Source organism: Aegilops tauschii, chromosome 5, assembly GCF_002575655.3.
Source record: "Aegilops tauschii subsp. strangulata cultivar AL8/78 chromosome 5, Aet v6.0, whole genome shotgun sequence".
Lineage (NCBI taxonomy): Eukaryota > Viridiplantae > Streptophyta > Magnoliopsida > Poales > Poaceae > Aegilops > Aegilops tauschii.
This window is the reverse complement of record NC_053039.3, coordinates 454,365,198-454,387,631: the sequence shown is the minus strand read 5'-3', so window position 1 is coordinate 454,387,631 and position 22,434 is coordinate 454,365,198. Positions and strand designations below refer to the sequence as shown.

Here is a 22,434-nt window from a genome sequence, read left to right as displayed (position 1 = left end):
TCTAGCAGTTGTGTTTTTTCTTATGTACAAAACTAATGGTCGAGTATTTTCTGTTTTCGTGTGATTTTCTAGCATTTTTTTTCTATTTGTGACCTGTATTTTGTTTTTTAGTGTATATAGTAGAATAAAATAGAATAGAGATAGATTGAAAGATATATATTTTTGGGAGCAGTGTTGCTAAATCTCGGACGACTGAGACTTGGTTATGTCTCAGTCGGTCGATGCTATATCTGTGAGGCTAATGTGGAGACTCGTGCAAAAAGTTCTTTTAGTTTTTATATATTTTCTTTCTTATGTGTTACTATCTCCTTTCCGGTTTATAGGACTCAAATAAAACATCTCACCAACCAAGATAGATGGTGAGTGTGGAATAATTTTTGTAGTTTGCGAAAACACTAAATTAATGTGCTCGTTTTTTCTCAAAAAAAATGTTTACCAATGCATTAATTGCAATGCATGCATGCATGAAGTATATGCATTGGTCATTTTTCTCTTAATCCTTACATGCAATGATTTAATGCACCTTGAAATCCGAACATGTGATGGGGAATAATCAAATTGAGACTTATAAAATGATAAATCTAAAATTTTGAGATAAACCCAATAAACCGGAAAGGAGGAGAGTATATTATTTGGTTGAGACCTAGCACAGATATACAAGGATAAGGAGCAGCGAGCAGAGGGCACACTTGGTTGGCGAAACGCAAGGCGCTGGATCGGCCGACTGATTCTACTCGTTTTGAGCCAAGTAGCAGTAGCCAAGTTGCACTTGATAGTTGATACATTGGGAATGGGATCTTTGCTATAAATTGCACGCATTTCTCAAGGCTCAACGACGTTCTTCTTCCACTTCCTGCCAAAGAGGAGCTAGCACAGGTAAATCATCTCCCAAATTCTGAAGGCTGAACGAATTTCTGTCACCTCCTACATGCTTGGATGCATGCATGTATCCAGAGCTCCATCAATCTAACTGTTTTTTCGCGGGCATGCAGGGCAAGACAGACATGTCTGCCAAGGGCGGCAAGGCCCAGGTCCAGTCGGACGCGGGGGCGTATGTGGCGTGGTCGGGCGTCGACCAGCCGGAGCTCGCTGCAGAGGGGCTCGGGTGTGGCTTGCTCGTGCTAAGGCCGCTCTCCTTCGCGCTGCCGCACTACGCCGACTCCCACAAGTTCGGCTACGTCCTCGGAGGCTCCGGGGTCGCCGGTGTCCTCCCGGTCGCCACCGGGGACGCCTCCCCCGCGGCCAGGGAGAGGGTCGTGCGCCTCGAGGCCGGCGACGTCATAGCCGTGCGCACTGGGGACGTCTCGTGGTGGTACAACGACAGCGACGGCGATGCGGACGACCTCTCAATCTTGTTCATGGGCGACACGGAGCGCGCTGTCAACCCGGGGGACATCTCCTACTTCTTTCTCGCCGGCGGCAACAGCGTCCTAGGCGGCTTCGACGCGGGCCTTCTCGCCAGGGCATGGCCTGGCGTGACGAAGGAGCAGGCCACCGCCGTCTTCCGGAGCCAGCCAGCCGTCCTCCTCACCGGGCTGAGCACGAAGCTGCCCGGCGTCTGCCCGCGCGAGCACGACAGAAAAGGGCTCGTCGTGAACGCCGGACAAGTCGCTGCAGGGACCCTGGAGACGCTCGCCGCGGCGGACCTGGCGGCGCTAGGGGACCTCGGAATCAGCACGGTGATCGGCCGGCTCGATCCCGGCACCGCGCGCACGCCGTGGGTGTTACGGGAGGGTGCGGCGCAGTTGGTGTACGTGGCACAAGGGAGCGCGCGCGTTCAGGTGTCTTCTTCCGCGGGCGGCGAGACGCTGCTGCTGGACGAGGAGGTCGCCGCGGGGAGTGTGTTCGTCGTACCGCGGTTCGCCGTGACGCTCATCTCCGCCGGCGCCGACGGCGCAGAGTGGGTGTCCCTGATCAAGAGCGTCAGGTACGTATATGTGGATTTCGCTAGTTCGTATGTGAAATGGCAATCATTACTGATTATGCTGTCGTGCTCGCATGGCAGGCCCGCGGTGGAGCACCTGACCGGGGATGGCTCGATGCTCGGCGGCCTGACCGCGCAGGTGGTGCAGGCGTCGCTGAGCGTGGCGCCGGAGTTGGTGGAGCTGCTCGGAGCCCGCAGCGCCGAGCCGTCGCACTGAGCGGTCGGTGCACGCGTTCGCGCCGCGGCGTCCGTGCACTTTCCGTGGCGTGTGTGTCCCGTATGCTCCGTTGACGTGTACCACACGATCTGTATTATACGCTGTAACGTCTCTATACTTACTTACGTGAATGAGCAAAATAATTCTATGCAAAGGCTAGCTTTCTGCTGTTTTTTTAGTTTTGCCAGGTCGATTACGTGACTTGTACTATGATACTTATGATATAAATGAGACAAGTATTATCATGCAAAAAAAGTTATGCATTGTTGTACTCATATGAGACCACAAGTGTGTTACCCTCGGCTTGGGTTAGAGCATCTCCAATAGATGGTCCAAATGTAAAAGTAACTAACTTTTGAACCGCCTAAGGCAAAAAACACAGCTCCAACAGATGGTCCATATGTAAAAGAAATTGGACCACGGCCTCCTCGTGATGTAAAATACAACACCTCGCGGTGCAAATTTACATCACGAGATGCATCTGGTCCAAAACCAGCAGTCGCCCGCGAACGCCCAACTGCCAGTTCCTTTCCTTTCCCGCCCGCAACCTCCCGCCCGTCCGCCGCCGCCCCGCCGCACGCCGCCCGCATCAGATCCGGCCCCGCCCCGCCCCCGTCGCTGTTTCCACGCCGCCCCGCCGCCTGCCCGCCGCGGATCCGGCCGCGGCCGCAGCGCACGCCGCCGCCCCGTCCGCCCCGCCCCGTTCGCCGCAGCTCCGACCCGCCGCAGCTTCGCCCGGCCCCGGCCCGCCCGCCGTAGCTCCGACCCGCTCCGGCTTCGTCCGCCACCGCCCCGCACGCCGCCGCCGCCACCCCGCAGCTCCGCCCCGCCCGGCTCCGTCCGCCATCGCCCCGCATGCCGCCGCCGCCCCGCAGCTCCGCCCCGCCCGGATCCGTTCGCCACCGCCCCGGCTACACGCCGCCGCCGCTCCACCGCTCTCCTATGGCGCCGAAGATGATGCCGAAGGGCAAGTCGGGCTTCTTCGGCATGAGGCAGAAGCCCTCCGGTAACTTTGGAGTGGAGTTCTCCGACGCCGGGAGGCGTTGGTGGATCGGCACGTACCCCTCCGCCCACGAGGCCGCGCGTGCCTACGACGTGGCGGTGTGGCGTGCCGAGAGGCCTCGGGAGCACCTCAACTTCCCAGAGATCGAGAGTCGGGCGGAAGCAGAGATCGAGTGTTCTGGGCGCAGTTCCGCAGCTCCGACGATGAGGAGTAGTTTATCTAGTAGTTTGAATAAGTAGTAGTTGAAGTTCATGTATGAAACTATGTTGAATTTGATGTTTGAACTATGTTGAATGGACTAGTAGTTTATCGTTTTAAGAAATTTACATTTTCATTTTGGATCATCTATTGGAGTTGCTCTTTTGGACCATCAATTTGGACCAACTGTTGGAGTTGAGCTTTTTTCGGAGCTCTAAAACGCACTTTTTGGTGGTCCAAATTTTACATCTCCGGTTTTGGACCACCAAATTTTGGACCATCTATTGGAGATGCTCTTATACGTATGTTGTTACGTCTCTTACTTACGTGAATGAGGTAAATAATTATGCGCGTTGTTGTACTCATATGAGACCACAAGTCTGTTACCCGTAGGCTTGGGTTTTACTCCATTCTTTTCTTTTTTACTTTGCCTACTAGTTTTGTTTTAAATTAAACTTTCTAAAGTTTGTTCAATTTTATATATAGAAACAGTTTAGCTACTTGTAAGTCAGCCTGAATTTAGATTTTGGTCCAATCAAATTAGTACTAAACTACTGAAGGACTAATGAAGGAAGCATCAGCCGCCAGAGGGAAGGAATGAGCAGCCGCTGGCTCGCCGCCGGACAAGCAACAACCTCTCTGTCTGTCTTAGGTTGGCAGGCGACCCCAGTATCTATCTTAGGGTTGTTAGGGGTGGGGAAGGGTGTATGTTCGCTCGGAAAATTTGTTCATCACTGGGGTTAGAGGGATGGCTGAGGGCAATGGCAGAACGGCGGTGGGTGGCCACTGGGGGCAGGGCAGGGCGGCGATGCTGGGGAGCTTCGCCGGCCACAGGCGGCGGCAGCAGGCGGTTAGATCGGCGGTTCGAGGTAGAAGATGAATAGTAAAAACATTTCCGAGCTAGAAGAAGGCATCTCGCAGTTGGTTTTGCATCCGAGGGCTGAAAATGTTTCGACTGATCATAAATTCGTTTTCAGTCGACTGGTCTCTAACTAGTCCCATATAGAAAGCATATCAACGTTCACAATACCAAATCAGTATCATGAGATCCATCACGGAATATACTTCATACCCCCTCAGTTCCAAAATGTAGTGCGTATAATTTTTTTGAAAAGTTAAACTTTACAAACTACAACCAAGTTTATGGATCAACTATTTATATCTTCAATACCAAATATACCAAATATGAAAGTACGGCTTATGATGATTGTAATGATATATGCTTGGCATGCTAGGTGTAAATATTTTTGTCGGCAAACTTGGTCAAAATTGATGATATTTGACTTTTTTAAAAATCTATATGCACTACATTATGGAACGCGGAGAGTATTGTATTATTGTATATCTTGATATTAGTTACTATTGTAGATCCCAATTCCACCTCAAATCATGTGTAACTAACACTCGACACAGCGGAGGCTGTTTTGAAACCTCCTCCAATGCATTTACCTGCAGGTGGTTCTGCCATAACAACCGCATTCAATTCCCTAGGTGGTTTGCTCAATACAACTAGTTCCATTAGCTTTTTCATGGCTGGCAATTATTTATCTTTACTTACCAACCCTGCAACTAGAAATGACGAAAATATATAAACATAATACACATGCATACATCATTCATTTGCACAAGAAATTTTCTTTTCATAGCACACAAGCATATAGTTGGGGGTTCAAATCCAACATGTACATTTACACGCTTCAGAGCCAACACATGGAACATATTTGTAAAACCTACAAAGATAAGTCGGTTTTGATGTGCTCATACTATGTCCTCCCCCAAGTAGTTTACCCGCCTTGCCTTTTCATGTTGTCCACAATACATCTCCTTACAAGTTTTTTGTGATGTAAACTAAATATGCATATTAGAGGATGTGGCGGAGGAAATAAGACTTTGTCCTTTTGTTCAGTGCCCCTTAATGTAATCCGTTCTCAAATACATTCACAAGAATGTCATGATTTACATTAATACCATGAGTATGACTGAACTAAATGAAGTTTTCTTAGAACAATTATACCTGCTTCCAGGATCATAACTACATCCATATAAGAAGTTGATTAAATGGATCCATAAGGGGGTAGTATTGTCCTGAATGCAAACTTATTTCACATGAAGAGAAGATTCATCATCTGGAGTAGCTGGTGCTAGCTACTTACCCTTCATCTTCTCTCTAGAATTGTTTTGCAGAAAACTAAAGCATGATGTCATCAGCGCCTTGACATTTTGATGACACTATACAAAACACTCTTTTGGAAAAAAATGTCTAATACAGTAAACCAAAATGTCACAACAACACGAGACCCTGTATATGTCCCCTTTGATGTCCTATTGACGATAAGGAAACACTTATTTTTGTTGGACTTATACTTGGTAATGTTATTTTAGAATTTAGAAATTATAATCACCTAATAAATCAAGCCTTTCGGACAGCAGAAAAGATGATGGGGCAAAAACTGCTAAGTTGTGATTTTGTACAGTATCACCGAAATAATAAAGCACCTGCAGGCCAATAAAATTGTTTGAATTTACTACATCAAGTGAGGTGTGTAATCTATAAGCAAGAGAGACATAGTTATAGATAGATCAACATACAGTTTAAATAAACTCTAAAGCCTAAATGAATTTCTATAAGTAGCGGCTAATAGTAAAAGAATCCATAAGCATAAAATTATGACCCCCTAAACATCTATAAGAATACAACACTAACCCTACAAAAATCCATCAGTGTGAAGGCTGGTAACACTTAGGAGCTCAACGTGTCGGAGGTCCAGTATGACATCGTCATAAGCTCTTCTTCCATGTGATGGAGTCCACCTATGGAGGCCTCGTTGGATGTCGGTTGCATCGAAATACCACTCTTTGTAGCCACCCCAGGCCCCCTGTCGCCGATTCTCCTTAGTGAACGGCGTAGCACCTGCACATCGTATCTACAACTGATGTTTGATGGCCTTGGTCGATGGCGTGGACAAACCGGATCTGCCCAGCCGCTGTGGATGCAAAGATACTGAACTGAGTCCACTGGTACATAATCGGGTTTTGGAGGAGGTTTGAAGAAAATCCATTCCAATGCAAGGGGTGCTCTTTCGACTGATGGCTATCCTAACTCCCTCGCATTGCAACATAGGGTGATCATCTCTGACACATGTGTTTGCATTGCTAGGGGTCTAACCAGGGGTGTATTAGCCATACCACTCCAAAGAAAAACTCTTACTAACAAAATAATGAGAAGCTCCATAATCAAACAAGGTTGTTGCTGGTGTTGAGTTGACAAGGATCATGCCCATCACGATGTCTGGGACTTCTCTGTCTTCTTCAATTGTAACCTGGTTCAAATGTTTTCTTACAACATTGTGTTGGTTTTTGGAGTGGCTCTTCGACCTGTTCTAGGGCTCTTCGACCTGGTCCAGGGAACGAAACAACTGACTCTTCTGGGGACATCTGCTGGAGAAGTGAGCAATCTTTCCACATGCAAAACAGGTAACGTGGGCAAAGTAGTCATTCTGGTTTTGTTGGTAGTTGGGTTTGGGTGGATGTGTTAGGGTTCTACGTAGTTATGTGGGGTGGCATACTCTTGCGTTGGTGGTTTCTAATCATGGGACTTCTTGTTGCTTGAGCTTCTAGGGCTCGCATCTTGCACTTGCGAATGTCCTCTATTGTGTGACGCTTGTCTTCAAGAAGGAGGGCCTTGTTCACCAAGTCTAGGAAGTTTGTGAATTCACAGACAATTACCTGGTCAATCTTCACGCAATCCTTCAAGAAATCATTCCATCTTGGCGGCTTCTATGCTGACACCTTCCTTTGCATCAGTGGGGCCACGCTAGGGCTGCTTGAACAGGGTGCCTCTATTTGTCATAGCCTGCTATTTAAAACTATGACTAAATTAATGAAATATTCTAAAGTCTCACTGCTATTACACAGGAAGTCGAAACCAAGATGGCACCATGGCCATGTTTGACCCAGCCCGAGAGGTGTGAAAAGGTAGTTTGGTGCAGGAGAAGATCAGGTGAGCAAAGCTATTACTCCATGGATGGATTGGAGGAGGACGTGAGGAAATGTTCAATCTGAATGAATGTGCCAGACGGTAGGTGGCAACACGAGGGATCTCGTGTGTCGGTGTGTGTATGTGACGTGACTAAGGCCCTGTTTGTTTGGGCTTTTGCTTCTGCTTTTGCAGCTTTTTCACTTTGACCAAAAAGCCATAAAAGCTCCTAAATAGGTGCTTTTAGAGCTTTTATGGCTTTTGATGAATCAATATAACAATATTTGGCTCCAAAAGCCATAAAGGCTCCAAAAGCACCTACTTAGGAGCTTCTATGGCTTTTTGGCCAAAGTGGAAAGCTGCAAAAGCATAAGCAAAAGCCCAAACAAACATGGCCTAAGCTCACTTTGAGGAAGCCTTTGGTGTTTACTGTAGATTTAATATTACGCCCACTGACATTTTCTCATGTCAAAATAAGTTTTGAAAGTGGTACTTCATTTTAATGAAAGTGCAACTCGGGTTCAAAATCTCAACAAAATTTTGGTGGGTACTGGAAAATTTGTAGCCTTACTAATTTCAAACCAAATTGAAGTTGGGTAAAATTCATTATAATTCAGAGAAATGTGATACATTGAAATCTGATTTATTTATTTATTTGTAATTATGGGTATTTTAATGAGGTCAGGAATTTTTACGGCACAAAAAGTTGATCCAGGGTGCCGCTTACACTTTTTCACACAGTTGCACTTTTCTTAAAAGTGCAAGTCACATTTTTTAGTAAACTAATCTAATACTCTTCTGAAAGCAACTTAATTACATATAAGAAAATATCATTTTTGTTTTCTATTTCTAATTCTGAAGTCATTCGTATTTTCTTTTGTCTAAGACAATTTTAGAGAAGTGGATCACACACTTTTTTCACGAAGAGTGGAGATTTGTTGCCCCTGGGTGAGGTGCCTCCTAAGATCTTACCATTGTGCTGCTACAGTGGATGACATACCAGAATCTAAGAGATGAAGACAATCGAATGTCTCCATATCACATATGATAGACCATATTACCATTATAAATCCGGGACTTGTTAGATATAGGTAAAGTTCCACCTTTGATGTTATGAAGCAAAATCAACAAAATTCTAGGAAACATGTTCTGTATAAAAAGATTAGACCACAAGTACATACTTCGTGTTGTACAACTCCCTTGGATGAAAACTAAATAATGCGACCCGGTTACCATACCGTGAATTTTTCCAACTCATATTAGTGCTCATTTTAAACAGATGTACCATCCTTCCAAGTAACAATATACACACTATAGGAAGACCCATCCAGATATAACCATTTGGTTGAATTACACTTTGATCACTGGGTACATGATGCGATCTCATCTTTGAACCGTGGACAAATATGATAGAGCATAGCTAAAGTAAAACAAAGCATATAGAAAATTCAGATAGCTTAATGGAACATTTAAGTGACTCAAAAACAATCCAAGTCTTAATCCTAGAGCTTCAGAGTGAGGTCAATCCCGTCAGTAGTCTCTTCCTGATTCACTTTCCACACCCCTTGCTGGCCACCATCTCCGGTCCCGGGGTAGCCGCCAGCCACCTCGTTGTTGGAAGACGATGACGAGTCGGTGGGGAGGGTGGACGTGCCGAATTTTATAGTTATGCAGTGGGGTGAGGGATGAGTCATGTGCTAGCTAAGAATGGAAATAAACACTTTTTCGATAAACAAGGTAGCGTTATTTGTAGGAGTGAAATCATTTTCATTATATTCTCCATATAATTACTCATTAATATGTTAGACTTAAAATAGTTCTAACTATATGTATTTCCTCTAAATGACATCATAAATTCAGTTTGCATCCATTAAAATAGTTCTTTGTTATTCTTAACAAAGTTGTTCTTTCTCATTAAAAAAACACTATGTTAGACTAATAAACTTGTAATGCTACAGTTGTAGAGTCTACTTCCACTACACGAAAATCATAATATGTCGATTACTAAACTACTCAATGAAGCAACATTGAACTCGGCGAACCACTGAAATAATTTTATCACAATATGCCATTAGCATGTTACTGAAGCATGAGGGTGCTGCCAGTCGGAAAACCATTGAAATGCAGGTCCGTCCTAGCTAACTGCGCTAACCTCACGTCAACCACATATTACACTCTCTTCTGCGAAGACAATTGAGACTGCTAGTACACACCATAGCTTCAGAGACGGTTCTGTTAGACAGCCCTTATTCAATTACCCTGCTATCTAGTAAGTCACAACGAATTGTACACGTCAAGTGATCTATGACAAATCAAACTCATGATTGTAGGATTGACATGTCTAGATAATTGAAGAGTTGTCAAAGGCAGGGGCGAAATCCCTTCTCGCCTTACCGATGATGCTAGAGGTGACACTTGCGGATGTCATAACCTTCTTGGATGCGGGGCCTTTCGTCCGTGTCCCTCTTCGGGCACCAGGGATACCCAAGGTCCGGTTGCCCAGATCAGACGTGTCCCTCTTCGAGCACCAGGGAATACCCAAGGTCCGGTTGCCCAGATCAGACGCCAACTGCGTCCCAAATCAAATTCAAAATATACGATTCAGGTGTGACTAGTATAGTTTTGTGCTTTGTCTTTTTCAAACACTATTCATTCATGCAGATTTGTCTTTTTGGTTTCTTCATATGTATTTTGATTTTGGATCTGAAATTTCTAGGGATTGTAGACACATGTCCTATGAACACTCAAGAAAAATGTAGCGGATTCCGTACAGACAAAAAAAACCACCAGCCCACAACATGCTGGTGCTGACAAACGGGGCCCATGGCACCGCCTCAGGCTGACCAGCAGGGTCCATATCGACGTCAATAATCTGGGGGCATCATCAAAGTGTAAGAGCTCCAAGAAATCAAACCATTTCTAGACCAACAGCCAGGGCTAATTAACCATTTAACTACGACAAGTCCATCATCTGAGTTTCAACTACAAACCGAAAGGCACAATAGCCACTTGGTAAAGTTAGGCACCTAGCTACTACTCCCGGAGAGTGCTCCTAGCAAACAATGGCCGCCAAACAGAGCCCCCAACCGGTCATCAGACGTCGTCATCATCGACCACCAGCACGCCGCCCTCGTCTGCCGCGGTGCGACGCAGTCGCTGGATCGCCTTCTCAACCTAAGCACATACATGACATAGCCGTGTCATTGCCATGAGCCCAGCGAGAAACAGAAGATTTAGCTGAAATAATCATGCATTGAATGGGAGGAGAACAAGCCCACCTCGCTGTCCCAGTTGGTCCTGGCCGTGATGACGATCAGAGCCACCGTCTGGACCGCGACCCCTATGATCAAGCCCCACCAAATCCCCTGAATTACCACAAACAGATGCAACTGATCATCAGACCTCTGGAAAAACATGTTGCAAGATAAAGGTTAACTAACTGAAGATGAAATTAGCGCGGGAAGCTAATTAGCTTACAGCTGCTCCCAGGCTTGTTTTGAACCCTAGGACGCATCCAATCGGCAGCCCAATGATGTAGTAAGCCCCGACGTTGACATAGGCAACTATGACCTGCCACCCGCTCCCGACCGCAACTCCTGCAGAGATTCCAGGAATTTAGTTCCTTTGGTCAATGCAAACTAGGTACTGTATGATCTCTGATGAAATGTCAGGTGTACCTGAAAGGATTGGCTGGATCCCATTCAAGAAGATGCTGATGGCCAGCAATGGCATCAGAGCGATGACGGCCTCGATCACAGTCGTGCTACTTGTGTAGAGGGTGCTCAGCGGGTACCTGAGAGCCATGACTAGGATCGTGGCGAGAATGCTGAAGGCGATGCTCGCCATGACGACCACCATGACCGACAACCTCGCGACCTTTGGATGGCCAGCGCCAAGCTCATTGCCGACGCGAATGCTGCACAATACGTTGATGCAAATGTTTGATCAGCACCGGCAAAATTGGTATACATCCTGGTAGGTCTCGTTCATTTGGACTGACCTGGCCGCATAGCTCAAACCAAGCATGATTTGGAAGTCCCAGTTCCAGTAGTTGATGCTGAAACAAGTCAAAGAGATAGCGATGCATGTTATGTCTTATGTGTGAATACGAAGATACGATCAAACATTAAAACTTCCAACCAGTGTGTAACTATAACATGGGCTGAATCATGGAGTGGAGTACCAGATAGAGAGTGAATCAAGAGCAATCTCTGAGTTGGGGAGGAAGCCAGTCAGAAGCACAAATCCTTGCACGTACCAGACCTCCAACCTGAGCAAGAACACAACGACGCAAGACATAAACAAGCAAGAACTACCAAACAGTTAACTAGAAAAGGCTGATAAATTTACTCACGCTAGCATAACAGCCGACGCGAAGGCGAGCTTGGCGTATCCCCAGAGGCCTCTGAAAGCGAGCATGGACAGACCAGTCCACGTCTCCTTACAAGTTGGGCTCCAGATGATGTACGCCCATGTCAACGCCACGAGCACCCACCAAGAGAAGCTCAGAGTCAGAGCCGCGCCGAGAAGGCCAAAGCTGAGCACGAACACAGCGAGCCACGAGATGAAGATGTGGAAGACAAGCACAGCAAGCACCATGTACGCCACGGGGTTGACGATGTTCTGAGCCTGCAGGAACCTCTGCATCGGGCAGAAAAGTGCAAACGCGAGCAGCTGCGGCACCAGCCCATGAGCATACAGCTGCCCCGCCACAGCCACGTCCTCAGCCTGCCCAATGAGCCGCAGGAATGGGCCAGAGTACCAGTAGAAGAAAGCTATGGCGACGGCCGTCACAAACTGGAGGACGAGCGCTCTCTGGCAAACAACGCCCATCGCCCTGTACCTCCTCGCACCGTAGGCCTGGCCACACACAGTCTGCACTGCAGTCGACATGCCAAGCTGCATTCCGCATACAAGTGAGAAGACGTCGTTTCTAAGCAGCACAAAGGAATATACTACATAGTGCAAGAATGAGCGCAGCTAGTTACCATGATGCCGTAGGCTAGGCCCTGGATGCCGATGTTGGTGATGGAGGCCCCGGCGAGCTCGAGCTCACCAAGGTGGCCAACGAACATCTGTGTGATGAGGCTGAGAGTGAAGCTGAAGAGCGTGATGAGGATGGATGCCCATGAGATGCGCCACAGGTTGCCGGCCTCCCACAATGCCAGCCGCGACAGCACGTCGAATGGCACCGGCTCCCGCCGCAGCAGCTCCTCCGAGGCGGCTGACTGGTCATCGACGAAGTCCAGCAACGGCGCCGTCGCAGCATCGCCATCTCCCTCCATTGTCTCCTCCCCTTAAGTGTTTCACTCAGTCTAGTTCATTATGGACCAAGCCCTTGTGATGCTGATATACGCATGAACATGCGTACTGTTCAGTAGTTGCAGCTAACTAACCTTCAGGTTCCATACCTACCAGTCTATTGGCTGGTTGTGAATAAGTTGGTGACAGGTGCAGGGGTATGAGCATGAAGCATGAAACGTTACCAACTGAACACAAAACTAAAATCTGTCAGTTTTAGGTAGAAGAAAGTGAGTAAGCTTTCCAGTATGTAATGCATCTGTTTCTAACAATCAGATCAAATCTTAAACATTCTTGCCAATAAATACATGATACATCAAAATGTCAGACAGCAATAACTTACTTTTCTTGTTTCAGAAGACCTCTTTCTAAAAACTTAACTATAAGCTTTCCAGCAGCTGGTTGTTTCTCTAAGGTCAGCTGATTGTCAACTTTTCGACACAATTTAATATCAGGAATTAAATTTCTCTGAAACATCTGGCACGCCACATTGTATGACTGAACTGCGAGACCTCTATTAAGAAAACTCTCCATCAGAATGTGGCATGTCTGAGCGTCTCTCTGTGAGGCAGTTCTCAGTACCTTGCTGAGGAGACTGTAAGCTTCATTTATTTTACCTAATGCACATAGCTTCTCGATGACCTGATTGTATACACTCTTAAGCTCTTGTCTTGCTAACATCTTATCCAGTAGATCGAGTAATTCTTCCACTGTACCCTTCTCACAGTATCTATGTATCACTGTCCTGTATGTAACAAGTGTAGGGACAATTCCTCTATTAAGCATTTTCTTCACAAGCTCTGTCGCTTCTTTCAGCCGACCTTTCTTTCCCAAAGCATTCACAACAACAGTATAAGTTACAACATCTGGATGCCTGTTGCTGAGATACAAGTCATCCAACAAAGATAGCGCTGATTCCAAATCCCCCTGCCGAGAAAATCCATGAATTACAGTAGTAAAGTTGATAACATTAATGGTACAACCTTTGCTTTGGCACTGCTCCATGAAGTCTTTGGCTTCCCCTGGCTTTCCTTCCATACATAACGCATGGATCAGTAAGTTAATCTCCACAGTAGTGGGAAAGAAACCCTTCTGCAACATCTGGGCAACGACATCACATGATTCCTTTAGTTTCCCTTCTCTTCTAAACCCATGCATTACAACACTGTATGTGATATCACTGGGAGTCCACCATTCCTCTCCACTGTTGTTTAGCAATTCCCAAGCCTCTGAAGTTTTCCCAGCTTTGCAGAGACCATTTAACAGTGCAGTATGCGTGACTATGTTTGGCTTGCAGCCATTCTTATACATATGCTTCATGATCTTTCTTGCTTGATCAATTTCCCCGATCCGGCAGAACCCATCAACAACTGCGCTATATGTCACAACGTCAGGGTGACATTCTTTTGAGATCATCTCACTTACAATCTCCTTTGCCTCAGCCATCCTCCCATTCAAGCAGAAAGAGTGCACAACTGCACTATATCCAACCTCATCAACACGGAACCTTTTCCCCTCTGACTCCCTCAAGAACTCCAACGCCTCATCTGCATGCCCATGCTTTGCAAGCACATGGATAAGCATGTTATATGTGACCTGATCTGGAAATAGACCCGCATCATTCCTCATCCTCCCAAGCAAACCCCGCACCTCTGCCACCCTCTTCTCCTTGCACAAGAAGCCCATCGCTGTATAATAGGTAATCTTATCAGGTGGGCACCCATTTTGCAGCATTACACCGATCATCTCTAGCGCCTCAACAACCCTCCGCACACTACATAACCCCTTGATAAGGCAATTGTATGTGACTACATCCGGCTCGACCCCAACACGGCGCATCCGCTCGGCAAACTCCAGCGCCTTATCAATGCGCCCGGCAAAAAAGCACATTCACTGTCACATTGCATATCAATATGTCAGGTGCGCACCCATCCTTCTGCATGAGTTGGAGCACGCGCATGGCGGAGCGGAGCTTCCCCGCGCGGCTGTATGAGAGCATGAGGTGCGCGAACTGCTGCGTCCCGTGCCTCATGCGGCGGCGGATCATGAGGCGCATGACGCGCCGGGCGGGGTCGTGGAGCCTGGTGCGGCTGAGGAGGCTCAGCATTTCGTCGAACACCTCCGGGGCGTGACGGTAGCGCCACTGGCGGTCGGCCCAGCGGAAGAACTCGAACGCGGCGCGGGCGTCCGTCTGCGCCTGCGCGCGGAGCACGGCGCGGACCTGCGGCGGGGAGAGCACCCGGAGCAGGTGCCGGAGCTGCGCCTCCAGCTTCGGGGTCCACGAGCCCCGGAGCTCGAGCAGCTTGCAGGTGTCGCGCACGAGGCGGCTGCGCGACTCCTCCGCGAGGTCATCGTCGTGGGGTATCTCGTTGACGACGGACACGGGGGCGAGCTCTCCCGCGGCGGCCGAGGAGGATGCGGCGGCGGTGCACAGGCGGCGGGGTTGGAGGAGGGGGAGAAATGGGTTTTTGCTTAGATGCCCAGCCATGGCGCCCGCTCGCGTGCGCGGGGGGAAATGCGATTAGTGGTTAGGAAGGCGATTGGCAATGACCGGAGGGTGCCGGCGGCGGCGGCGGGCGGCAGGTCACTCGCCGACGATGGATGGGGCCGGAGCAAGCTGTGTGGGGTCACAGCGTCAGGGCAGCCCACATAGCCTTTTTGCTACGATGTCCAGTAGTCGTACGATTTTGAAATACCAGGCTTCTCCATCTTCAGCTCTTTCATATGGCTCCACCCTCGTCTTGTCCTTTAAAAGCATCTTTAGCAGACCCCGCAAAAGCGGTCAAACTCGTAAAAATTAGCGTTTGCAGTTTCGTGGTATCAAAAAACGTCCCGAATAGAACCCGCAAAAGCGGTCAAATCCGTAAAAAATTTGCAGGCCCCTGGGAATCCATCCCCAGGGCCCTTAATTTTGCAGATTTGAAGGTAAAATATAAGGGGAACTCGCCGGAATCTCGCCGGAAACTCGCCGTTTACCGCTACCCGGCCACGAACGAGCTAGCTAGCAAGCTCCTGATCCATCCGGCCACGAACAAGCTAGCTAGCTAGCTAGCTAGCAAGGTCCTCGATCCATCCGGCCACGAACGTTGAGGGAGTAGCTAGCAAGCTCCTCGATCCAGCCGGCCATGGAATAGCTAGCTAGCTCCTAGATCCATCCGGCAATGGAGGAGCTGCCTCCTGGATCGATTCGGCGACTACCATGAACGACGGGAGCTGACTATGAACACAGGCGAGAGGAAGAAGAAGACACGGGAAAGAATATACGCGGATATTCTTTTTTACGGATCCGTTATGCGGGGTCTGCATCTGCGGCCGTCCGTGCCGGCCCGCAAAGCCGTTTTTTCACGAACTGCAAACGTGTTTTGCGGGTCGGCGGAATGCGGGGTCTGCTAGAGATGCTCTAAGAGCAACTCTAGTAAAATCATCATATTGACAGCCTTCAAATGCTTATGGAGCGAGTCTGTTGAGATGATGCACAAACTTAGAGTCTTCATAGTTGTTGCTTATGTAATTATGGTTGAGGAGAAGTGTAGTTTGTGTTTATGGATGGTCCATGCTTGCTAGCCATGGTGGTGGAGTTGGCTCGTCGGATAAAATGGTTCGCATGAAGTATAGAAAGAGGCGCAAGGATGGCATATCTGGTGGTCTTTGTCGATTTTTTCGATGGGCGATGATGGATATGAGGTCCGGACGGCATGAGGACGCCTGACATGACATTTTCCTAGCACGAGAGGACCGGGAAGGACGCACCTCTGGTGCACCAGTTATCATGCCTACGGTAAATGTTGTGTTGCCAGGTGTGGAGAGGACAACTACTGAAAGTATATAAGTAGTTTATGTGCCATGCGCCATGCCTGGTCTTTTATAAAGAAAACGATCTTACGGTGCTTGATCCCAGTGACAGAAGGGGAACCGACACGTATATATCGTTGCTATTAAGGATAACAAGATGGGGCCTATTTCTATATCATGTCATCGTTCTTATAGCATTACTCCGTTTCTCCATGAACTTAATACAGTAGATGCATACTGGATAGCGGTCGATGTGTGGAGTAATAGTAGTAGATGCAGGCAGGAGTCGCTCTTCTAATCTTGAATGTGATGCCTATATAATCATCATTGCCTGGATATCTTCATGATTATTTGAAGTTATATTAATTGCCCAACAGTAATTTGTTTACCCACCATATGCTATTTTTCTCGAGAGAAGCCACTAGTGAAATCTACGGCCTCCGGGTCTCTTCTTTATTATATTTGCCTTCGCATTCTATTTTTATTTTCTTTTATTTTCAGATCTATTAACCCAAAAATACAAAAATACCTTGCTGCACTTTATTTTATTCGAGATCTATTTATCCAATCTATCATATTTTTATCCCATCAACTTGCCAATTTCTGGCGCCGTTACCCGAAAGGGATTGAGAACCCCTTTGTTGTGAGTATTTGTTATTTGTGTGCCGGTGCCCTTCACGTAGTGTTGCGTGGTTCTCCTACTGATTCAATAACCTTGGTCTCATCACTAAGGGAAATACCTACCGTTGTTGTGCTGCATCATCCCTTCCTCTTTGGGAAGTACCGACGTAGTTCAAGCAAACATCAGGTGCAAGTGTTTGATTGTTTGTGCGGGTATTAGTGGTTTGCGCGTTCTTCTCCTACTGGATTGATACCTTGGTTCTCAAACTGAGGGAAATACTTATCTCTAATTTGCTGCATCACCCTTTCCTCTTCAAGGGAAAAACCAATGCAAACTCAAGAAGTAGCAGGGCGCCTGCCCTGGCCGAACCCCCCACCCTTCCATATTTGGTCATAGGGGAGGAAAGGGGGGTTGGCTGCCTTTGGGGCGCCTCCCCTTTCCTTCCCTCCCTCTTTGGTGCGTGGGCAAGGGGTGGAGGGGCACATCAGCCCCCTTGTGGGCTGGTGTGCTTCCCCCCTTTGGCCCATAAGGCCCACCGCTTGCCGGTGGCCTCCCGGAACCCCTTCCGACACCCCGATAAAATACCCGGTACTTCCGAAACCTTTCCAGTGACCAAATACTATCATCCTATATATCAATCTTTACCTCCGGACCATTCCGGAGCTCCTCATCATGTCCGTGATCTCACACGGGACTCCGAACAATATTCGGTCATCAACTTACATAACTCATACAATACTATATCGTCAACGAACATTAAGCGTGCGGACCCTACGGGTTCGAGAATGATGTAGACATGACTGAGACACCTCTCTGGTCAATAACCAATAGTGGAACCTTGATGCTCATATTGGTTCCTACATATTCTACGAAGATCTTTATCGGTCGAACCTTATGACAACATACGTAATTCCCTTTGTCTGTCAGTATGTTACTTGCTCGAGATTCGATCGTCGGTATCTTCATACCTAGTTCAATCTCATTATCGGCAAGTCTATTTACTTGTTCCGTAATACATCATCTCATAAGTAACTCCTTAGTCACTTTGCTTGCAAAGCTTCTCAAGATGTGTTTTACCGAGAGGGCCCAGAGATACCTCTCTGATACATAGAGTGACAAATCCTAATCTCGATCCATGCCATCTCAACAAACACCTTCGGAGATACCTGTACTACATCTTTATGATCATCCAGTTACGTTGCAACGTTTGATAGCACACAAGGCATTACTCCGGTATCCGGGAGTTGCATGATCTCATAGTCGAAGTAATATGTATTTGACATTAAGAAAGCAATAGCAATAAACTGAACGATCATATGCTAAGCTAACGGATGGGTCTTGTCCATCACATCATTCTCCTAATGATGTGATCCCGTTATGAAATGACAACTCATGTCTATGGTTAGGAAACCTTAACCATCTTTTGATCAACGAGCTAGTCTAGTAGAGGCTTACTAGGGACATGGTATTTGTTTATGTATCCACACATGTATTTAAGTTTCCGGTCAATACAATTCTAGCATGAATAATAAACCTTTATCATGATTAAGGAAATATAATAATAACCATTTTATTATTACCTCTAGGGCATATTTCCATCAGTCTTCCACTTGCACTAGAGTCAATAATCTAGTTCACATCACCATGTGCTTAACACCCATAGTTCACATCGCCATGTGACCAACACCCAAAGAGTTTACTAGAGTCAATAATCTAGTTCACATCGTGATACGTCTCCAACGTATCTATAATTTTTGATTGTTCCATGCTATTATATTATCTGCTTTGGATGTTTTATATGCATTATTATGCTATTTTATATTATTTTTGGGACTAACCTATTAACCTAGAGCCCAGTGCCAGTTCCTGTTTTTTCCTTGTTTTAGAGTTTCGCAGAAAAGGAATACCAAACGGAGTCCAAATGGAATGAAACCTTCGCGATGATTTTTGTTGGACCAGAAGACAACCAGGAGACTTGGAGATGAAGTCGGAGGAGCCAGAAGGCGGCCACAAGGACGGAGGGCGCGCCCCACCCTTGTGGGCCCCCCGTGACTCTCTTGACCCAATTCTTTCGCCTATATATTCCCAAATATCCCCAAACCACAAGAGGCATCCACAAAAACACTTTTCCACCGCCGCAACCTTCTGTACCCGTGAGATCCCATCTAGGGACCTTTTCCGGCACCCTGCCGGAGAGGGATTCGATCACGGAGGGCTTCTACATCAACTCTATTGCCCTTCTGATGAAGGGTGAGTAGTTTACCACAAACCTACGGTTCCATAGCTAGTAGCTAGATGGCTTATTCTCTCTCTTTGATTCTCAATACCATGTTATCCTCGATGTTCTTGGAGATCCATTTGATGTAATACTTTTTTGCGGTGTGTTTGCCGAGATCCGATGAATTGTGGATTTATGACCAGCTTATCTATGAATATTATTTGAGTGTCCTCTGAATTCTTTATTGCATGATTTGATATCTTTGTAATTCTCTTCGAACTATCGGTTTGGCTTGTCCAACTAGATTGGTTTTTCTTGCAATAGGACAAGTGCTTAGCTTTGGGTTCAATCTTGCGGTGTCCTTTCCCAGTGACAGTAGGGGCAGCAAGGCACATATTGTATTGTTGCCATCGAGGATAAAAAGATGGGGTTTTCATCATATTGCTTGAGTTAATTCCTCTACATCATGTCATATTACTTAATGCGTTACTCTGTTCTTCATGAACTTAATACTCTAGATGCAGGCAGGAGTCGGTCGATGTGTGGAGTAATAGTAGTAGATGCAGAATCGTTTCGGTCTACTTGACACGGACGTGATGCCTATATTCATGATCATTGCTTTAGATATCATCATAACTTTGCGCTTTTCTATCAATTGCTCGGCAGTAATTTGTTCACCCTCCGTATTGTTTGCTATCTTGAGAGAAGCCTCTAGTGAAACCTATGGCCCTCGGGTCTATTTTCCATCATATAAGTTTCCGATCTACTATTTTGCAATCTTTTACTTTCCGATCTATAAACCAAAAATACCAAAAATATTTACTTTATCGTTTATCTATCTCTATCAGATCTCACTCTTGCAAGTAACCGTGAAGGGATTGACAACCCCTTTATCGCGTTGGGTGCAAGTTGTTTGATTGTTTGTGCAGGTATTCGATGATTTGTGCGTTGTCTCCTACTGGATTGATAGCTTGGTTCTCAAACTGAGGGAAATACTTACCTCTACTTATCACCCTTTCCTCTTCAAGGAAAAAACCAACGCAAGCTCAAGAAGTAGCAGGAAGAATTTCTGGCACCGTTGTCGGGGAGATCTACGCCAAGTCAAGACATACCAAGTACCCATCATAAAATCTCATCTCTTGCATTACATTATTCGCCATTCACCTCTCGTTTTCCTCCCACCCCCCGCACTTCTAAAAAGATTTTCGAAAAGATTTGCCTTTTCTTCGACCCTCTTCCGTTCGTCTTCTTCGCTTGCTTTTTGTGTGCTCGTGTGTTGGATTTCTTTCTTTGTCACGATGGCTCAAGAGAATACCAAATTGTGTGACTTTTCCAACACCAATAATAATGATTTTATTAGTACTCTGATTGCTCCTGCCACTAGTGCGGAATCTTATGAAATTAATGCCGCTTTGCTGAATCTTGTTATGAAAGATCAAGTTCTACTTTCCTCCCACTCACTTCTTTCGAGAGAAACTCCTTCTCTAGAAAGGACCCATTCTTAGCAACAAAGATTTTTGCCTTCAGATCTGTCGTAGAAGGTATACCCAGTAGTTTCTTTCGGGTATCCTATGAAGGCGCACTTCTCCGCTTTGGGTTCAAGCTTATCAGGCTGAAGCCTTTTTGACATAAGCGTCGCATCCCCAAACTTTTAAGAAATGAAAGCTTAGGTTTCTTGCCAAACCACAGTTCATACGGTGTCATCTCAACGGATTTAGACGGTGCCCTATCTAACGTGAATGCGGCTGTCTCTAATGCATAACCAAAATGATAAAGGCAAATTGGCAAGAGACATCATAGAATGCACCATATCTAATAAAGTACGGTTACGATGTTCGGACACACCATTACGCTGTGGTGTTCCAGGTGGCGTGAGTTGTGAAACAATTCCACATTTTCTTAACTGAAGGCCAAACTCGTAAGTCAAATATTCGCCTCCACGATCAGATCATAGAAACTTTACTTTCTTGCTACAATGATTATCTACTTCACTCTGAAATTCTTTGAACTTTTCAAATGTTTCAGACTTGTGTTTCATCAAGTAGATATACCTATACCTACTCAAATCATATGTAAAGATTAGAAAATAACGATACCCGCTGCGTGCCTCAACACTCATTGGACCGTATACATCAGTATATATCATTTCCAATAAGTCATTAGCTCGCTCCATTGTTCCGGAGAACGGAGTTTTAGTCATCTTGCCCATGAGGCATGGTTCACAAGTATCAAATGATTCATAATCAAGTGATTCCAAAAGTCCATCCACATGGAGTTTCTTCATGCACTTTACACCAATATGACCTAAACGGCAGTGCCACAAGTATGTTGCACTGTCATTATCAACTTTGCATCTTTTGGCATCAATATTACGAATATGTGTATCACTATGACCGAGATTCAATAAACCATTCACATTTGGTGTATGACCATAGAAGGTTTATTCATGTAAACAGAACAACGATTATTCTCTGAATTAAATGAATAACCGTATTGCAATAAACAGATCTAATCATGTTCATGCTCAACGCAAACACCAAATAACATTTATTTAGGCTTAACACTAATCCCGAAGGTAGAGGGAGTGTGCAATGGTGATCATATCAATCTTGGAAACACTTCCAACACACATCGTCACCTTGCCCTTTAGTAGTCTCCATTTATTCTGCAACTCCTATTTCGAGTAACTAATCTTAGCAACTTAACCGGTATCAAATACCCAGGGGCTACTATGAATACTAGTAAGGCATACATCAATAACATGTATATCAAATATACCTTTGTTCACATTGCCATCCTTCTTATCCGCCAAGTAATTAGGGCAGTTCCACTTCTAGTGACCATTCCCTTTGCAGTAGAAGCACTTAGTTTCAGGCTTAGGTCCATCTTTGGGCTTCTTCATGGGAGTGGCAACTTGCTTGCCATTCTTCTTGAAATTTCCTTTCTTTCATTTGCCCTTTTTCTTGAAACTAGTGGTCTTCTTTAACCATCAACACTTGATGCTCTTTCTTGATTTCTAGCATCGCCGATTCCAGCGTCGCGAAGAGCTCAGGAATCGTTTTCGTCATCCCTTGCATATTATGGTTCATCACGAAGTTCTAGTAGCTTGGTGATAGTGACTAGAGAACTCTGTCAATCACTATCTTATCTGGAAGATTAACTCCCACTTGATTCAAGCGATTG

The 22,434-nt window shown here is 46.2% G+C and overlaps 2 protein-coding genes and 1 pseudogene across 2 annotated transcripts; 1 reads left to right on the top strand and 2 right to left on the bottom strand.

Moving 5' to 3' along the window:
* Positions 1–722: 722 nt before the first annotated feature.
* Positions 723–2,295, top strand: LOC109772294 (11S globulin seed storage protein 2). The gene is made up of 3 exons (XM_020330981.4): positions 723–876; positions 993–1,927; positions 2,006–2,295. The coding sequence occupies exons 2-3, from the start codon at positions 1,005–1,007 to the stop codon at positions 2,139–2,141; spliced, it is 1,059 nt and encodes a 352-aa protein (XP_020186570.1). The 5' UTR covers positions 723–876; positions 993–1,004; the 3' UTR covers positions 2,142–2,295.
* A 7,786-nt stretch (positions 2,296–10,081) lies between these two features.
* On the bottom strand, positions 10,082–13,252 carry LOC109772296 (protein DETOXIFICATION 41). The gene is made up of 9 exons (XM_073498114.1): positions 12,963–13,252; positions 12,307–12,807; positions 11,673–12,217; positions 11,502–11,588; positions 11,319–11,375; positions 10,996–11,234; positions 10,796–10,914; positions 10,597–10,683; positions 10,082–10,492 (listed from the first exon to the last, which is right to left on the bottom strand). The coding sequence occupies exons 2-9, from the start codon at positions 12,601–12,603 to the stop codon at positions 10,412–10,414; spliced, it is 1,512 nt and encodes a 503-aa protein (XP_073354215.1). The 5' UTR covers positions 12,604–12,807; positions 12,963–13,252; the 3' UTR covers positions 10,082–10,411.
* Positions 12,882–15,252, bottom strand: LOC141022131 (uncharacterized; annotated as a pseudogene).
* Positions 15,253–22,434: the final 7,182 nt, after the last annotated feature.

Coding starts and splice junctions, on each gene's coding strand:
- LOC109772296 (XM_073498114.1), bottom strand. CDS start 12,603: ATGGAGGGAGATGGCGATGCTGCGACGGCGCCGTTGCTGGACTTCGTC. Junction 11,376..11,501: donor CTTGATTCACTCTCTATCTG/GTACTCCACTCC, acceptor GACTTGTTTCAG/CATCAACTACTGGAACTGGG. Junction 11,235..11,318: donor GGTTTGAGCTATGCGGCCAG/GTCAGTCCAAAT, acceptor CGTATTGTGCAG/CATTCGCGTCGGCAATGAGC.
- LOC109772294 (XM_020330981.4), top strand. CDS start 1,005: ATGTCTGCCAAGGGCGGCAAGGCCCAGGTCCAGTCGGACGCGGGGGCG. Junction 1,928..2,005: donor TCCCTGATCAAGAGCGTCAG/GTACGTATATGT, acceptor CTCGCATGGCAG/GCCCGCGGTGGAGCACCTGA.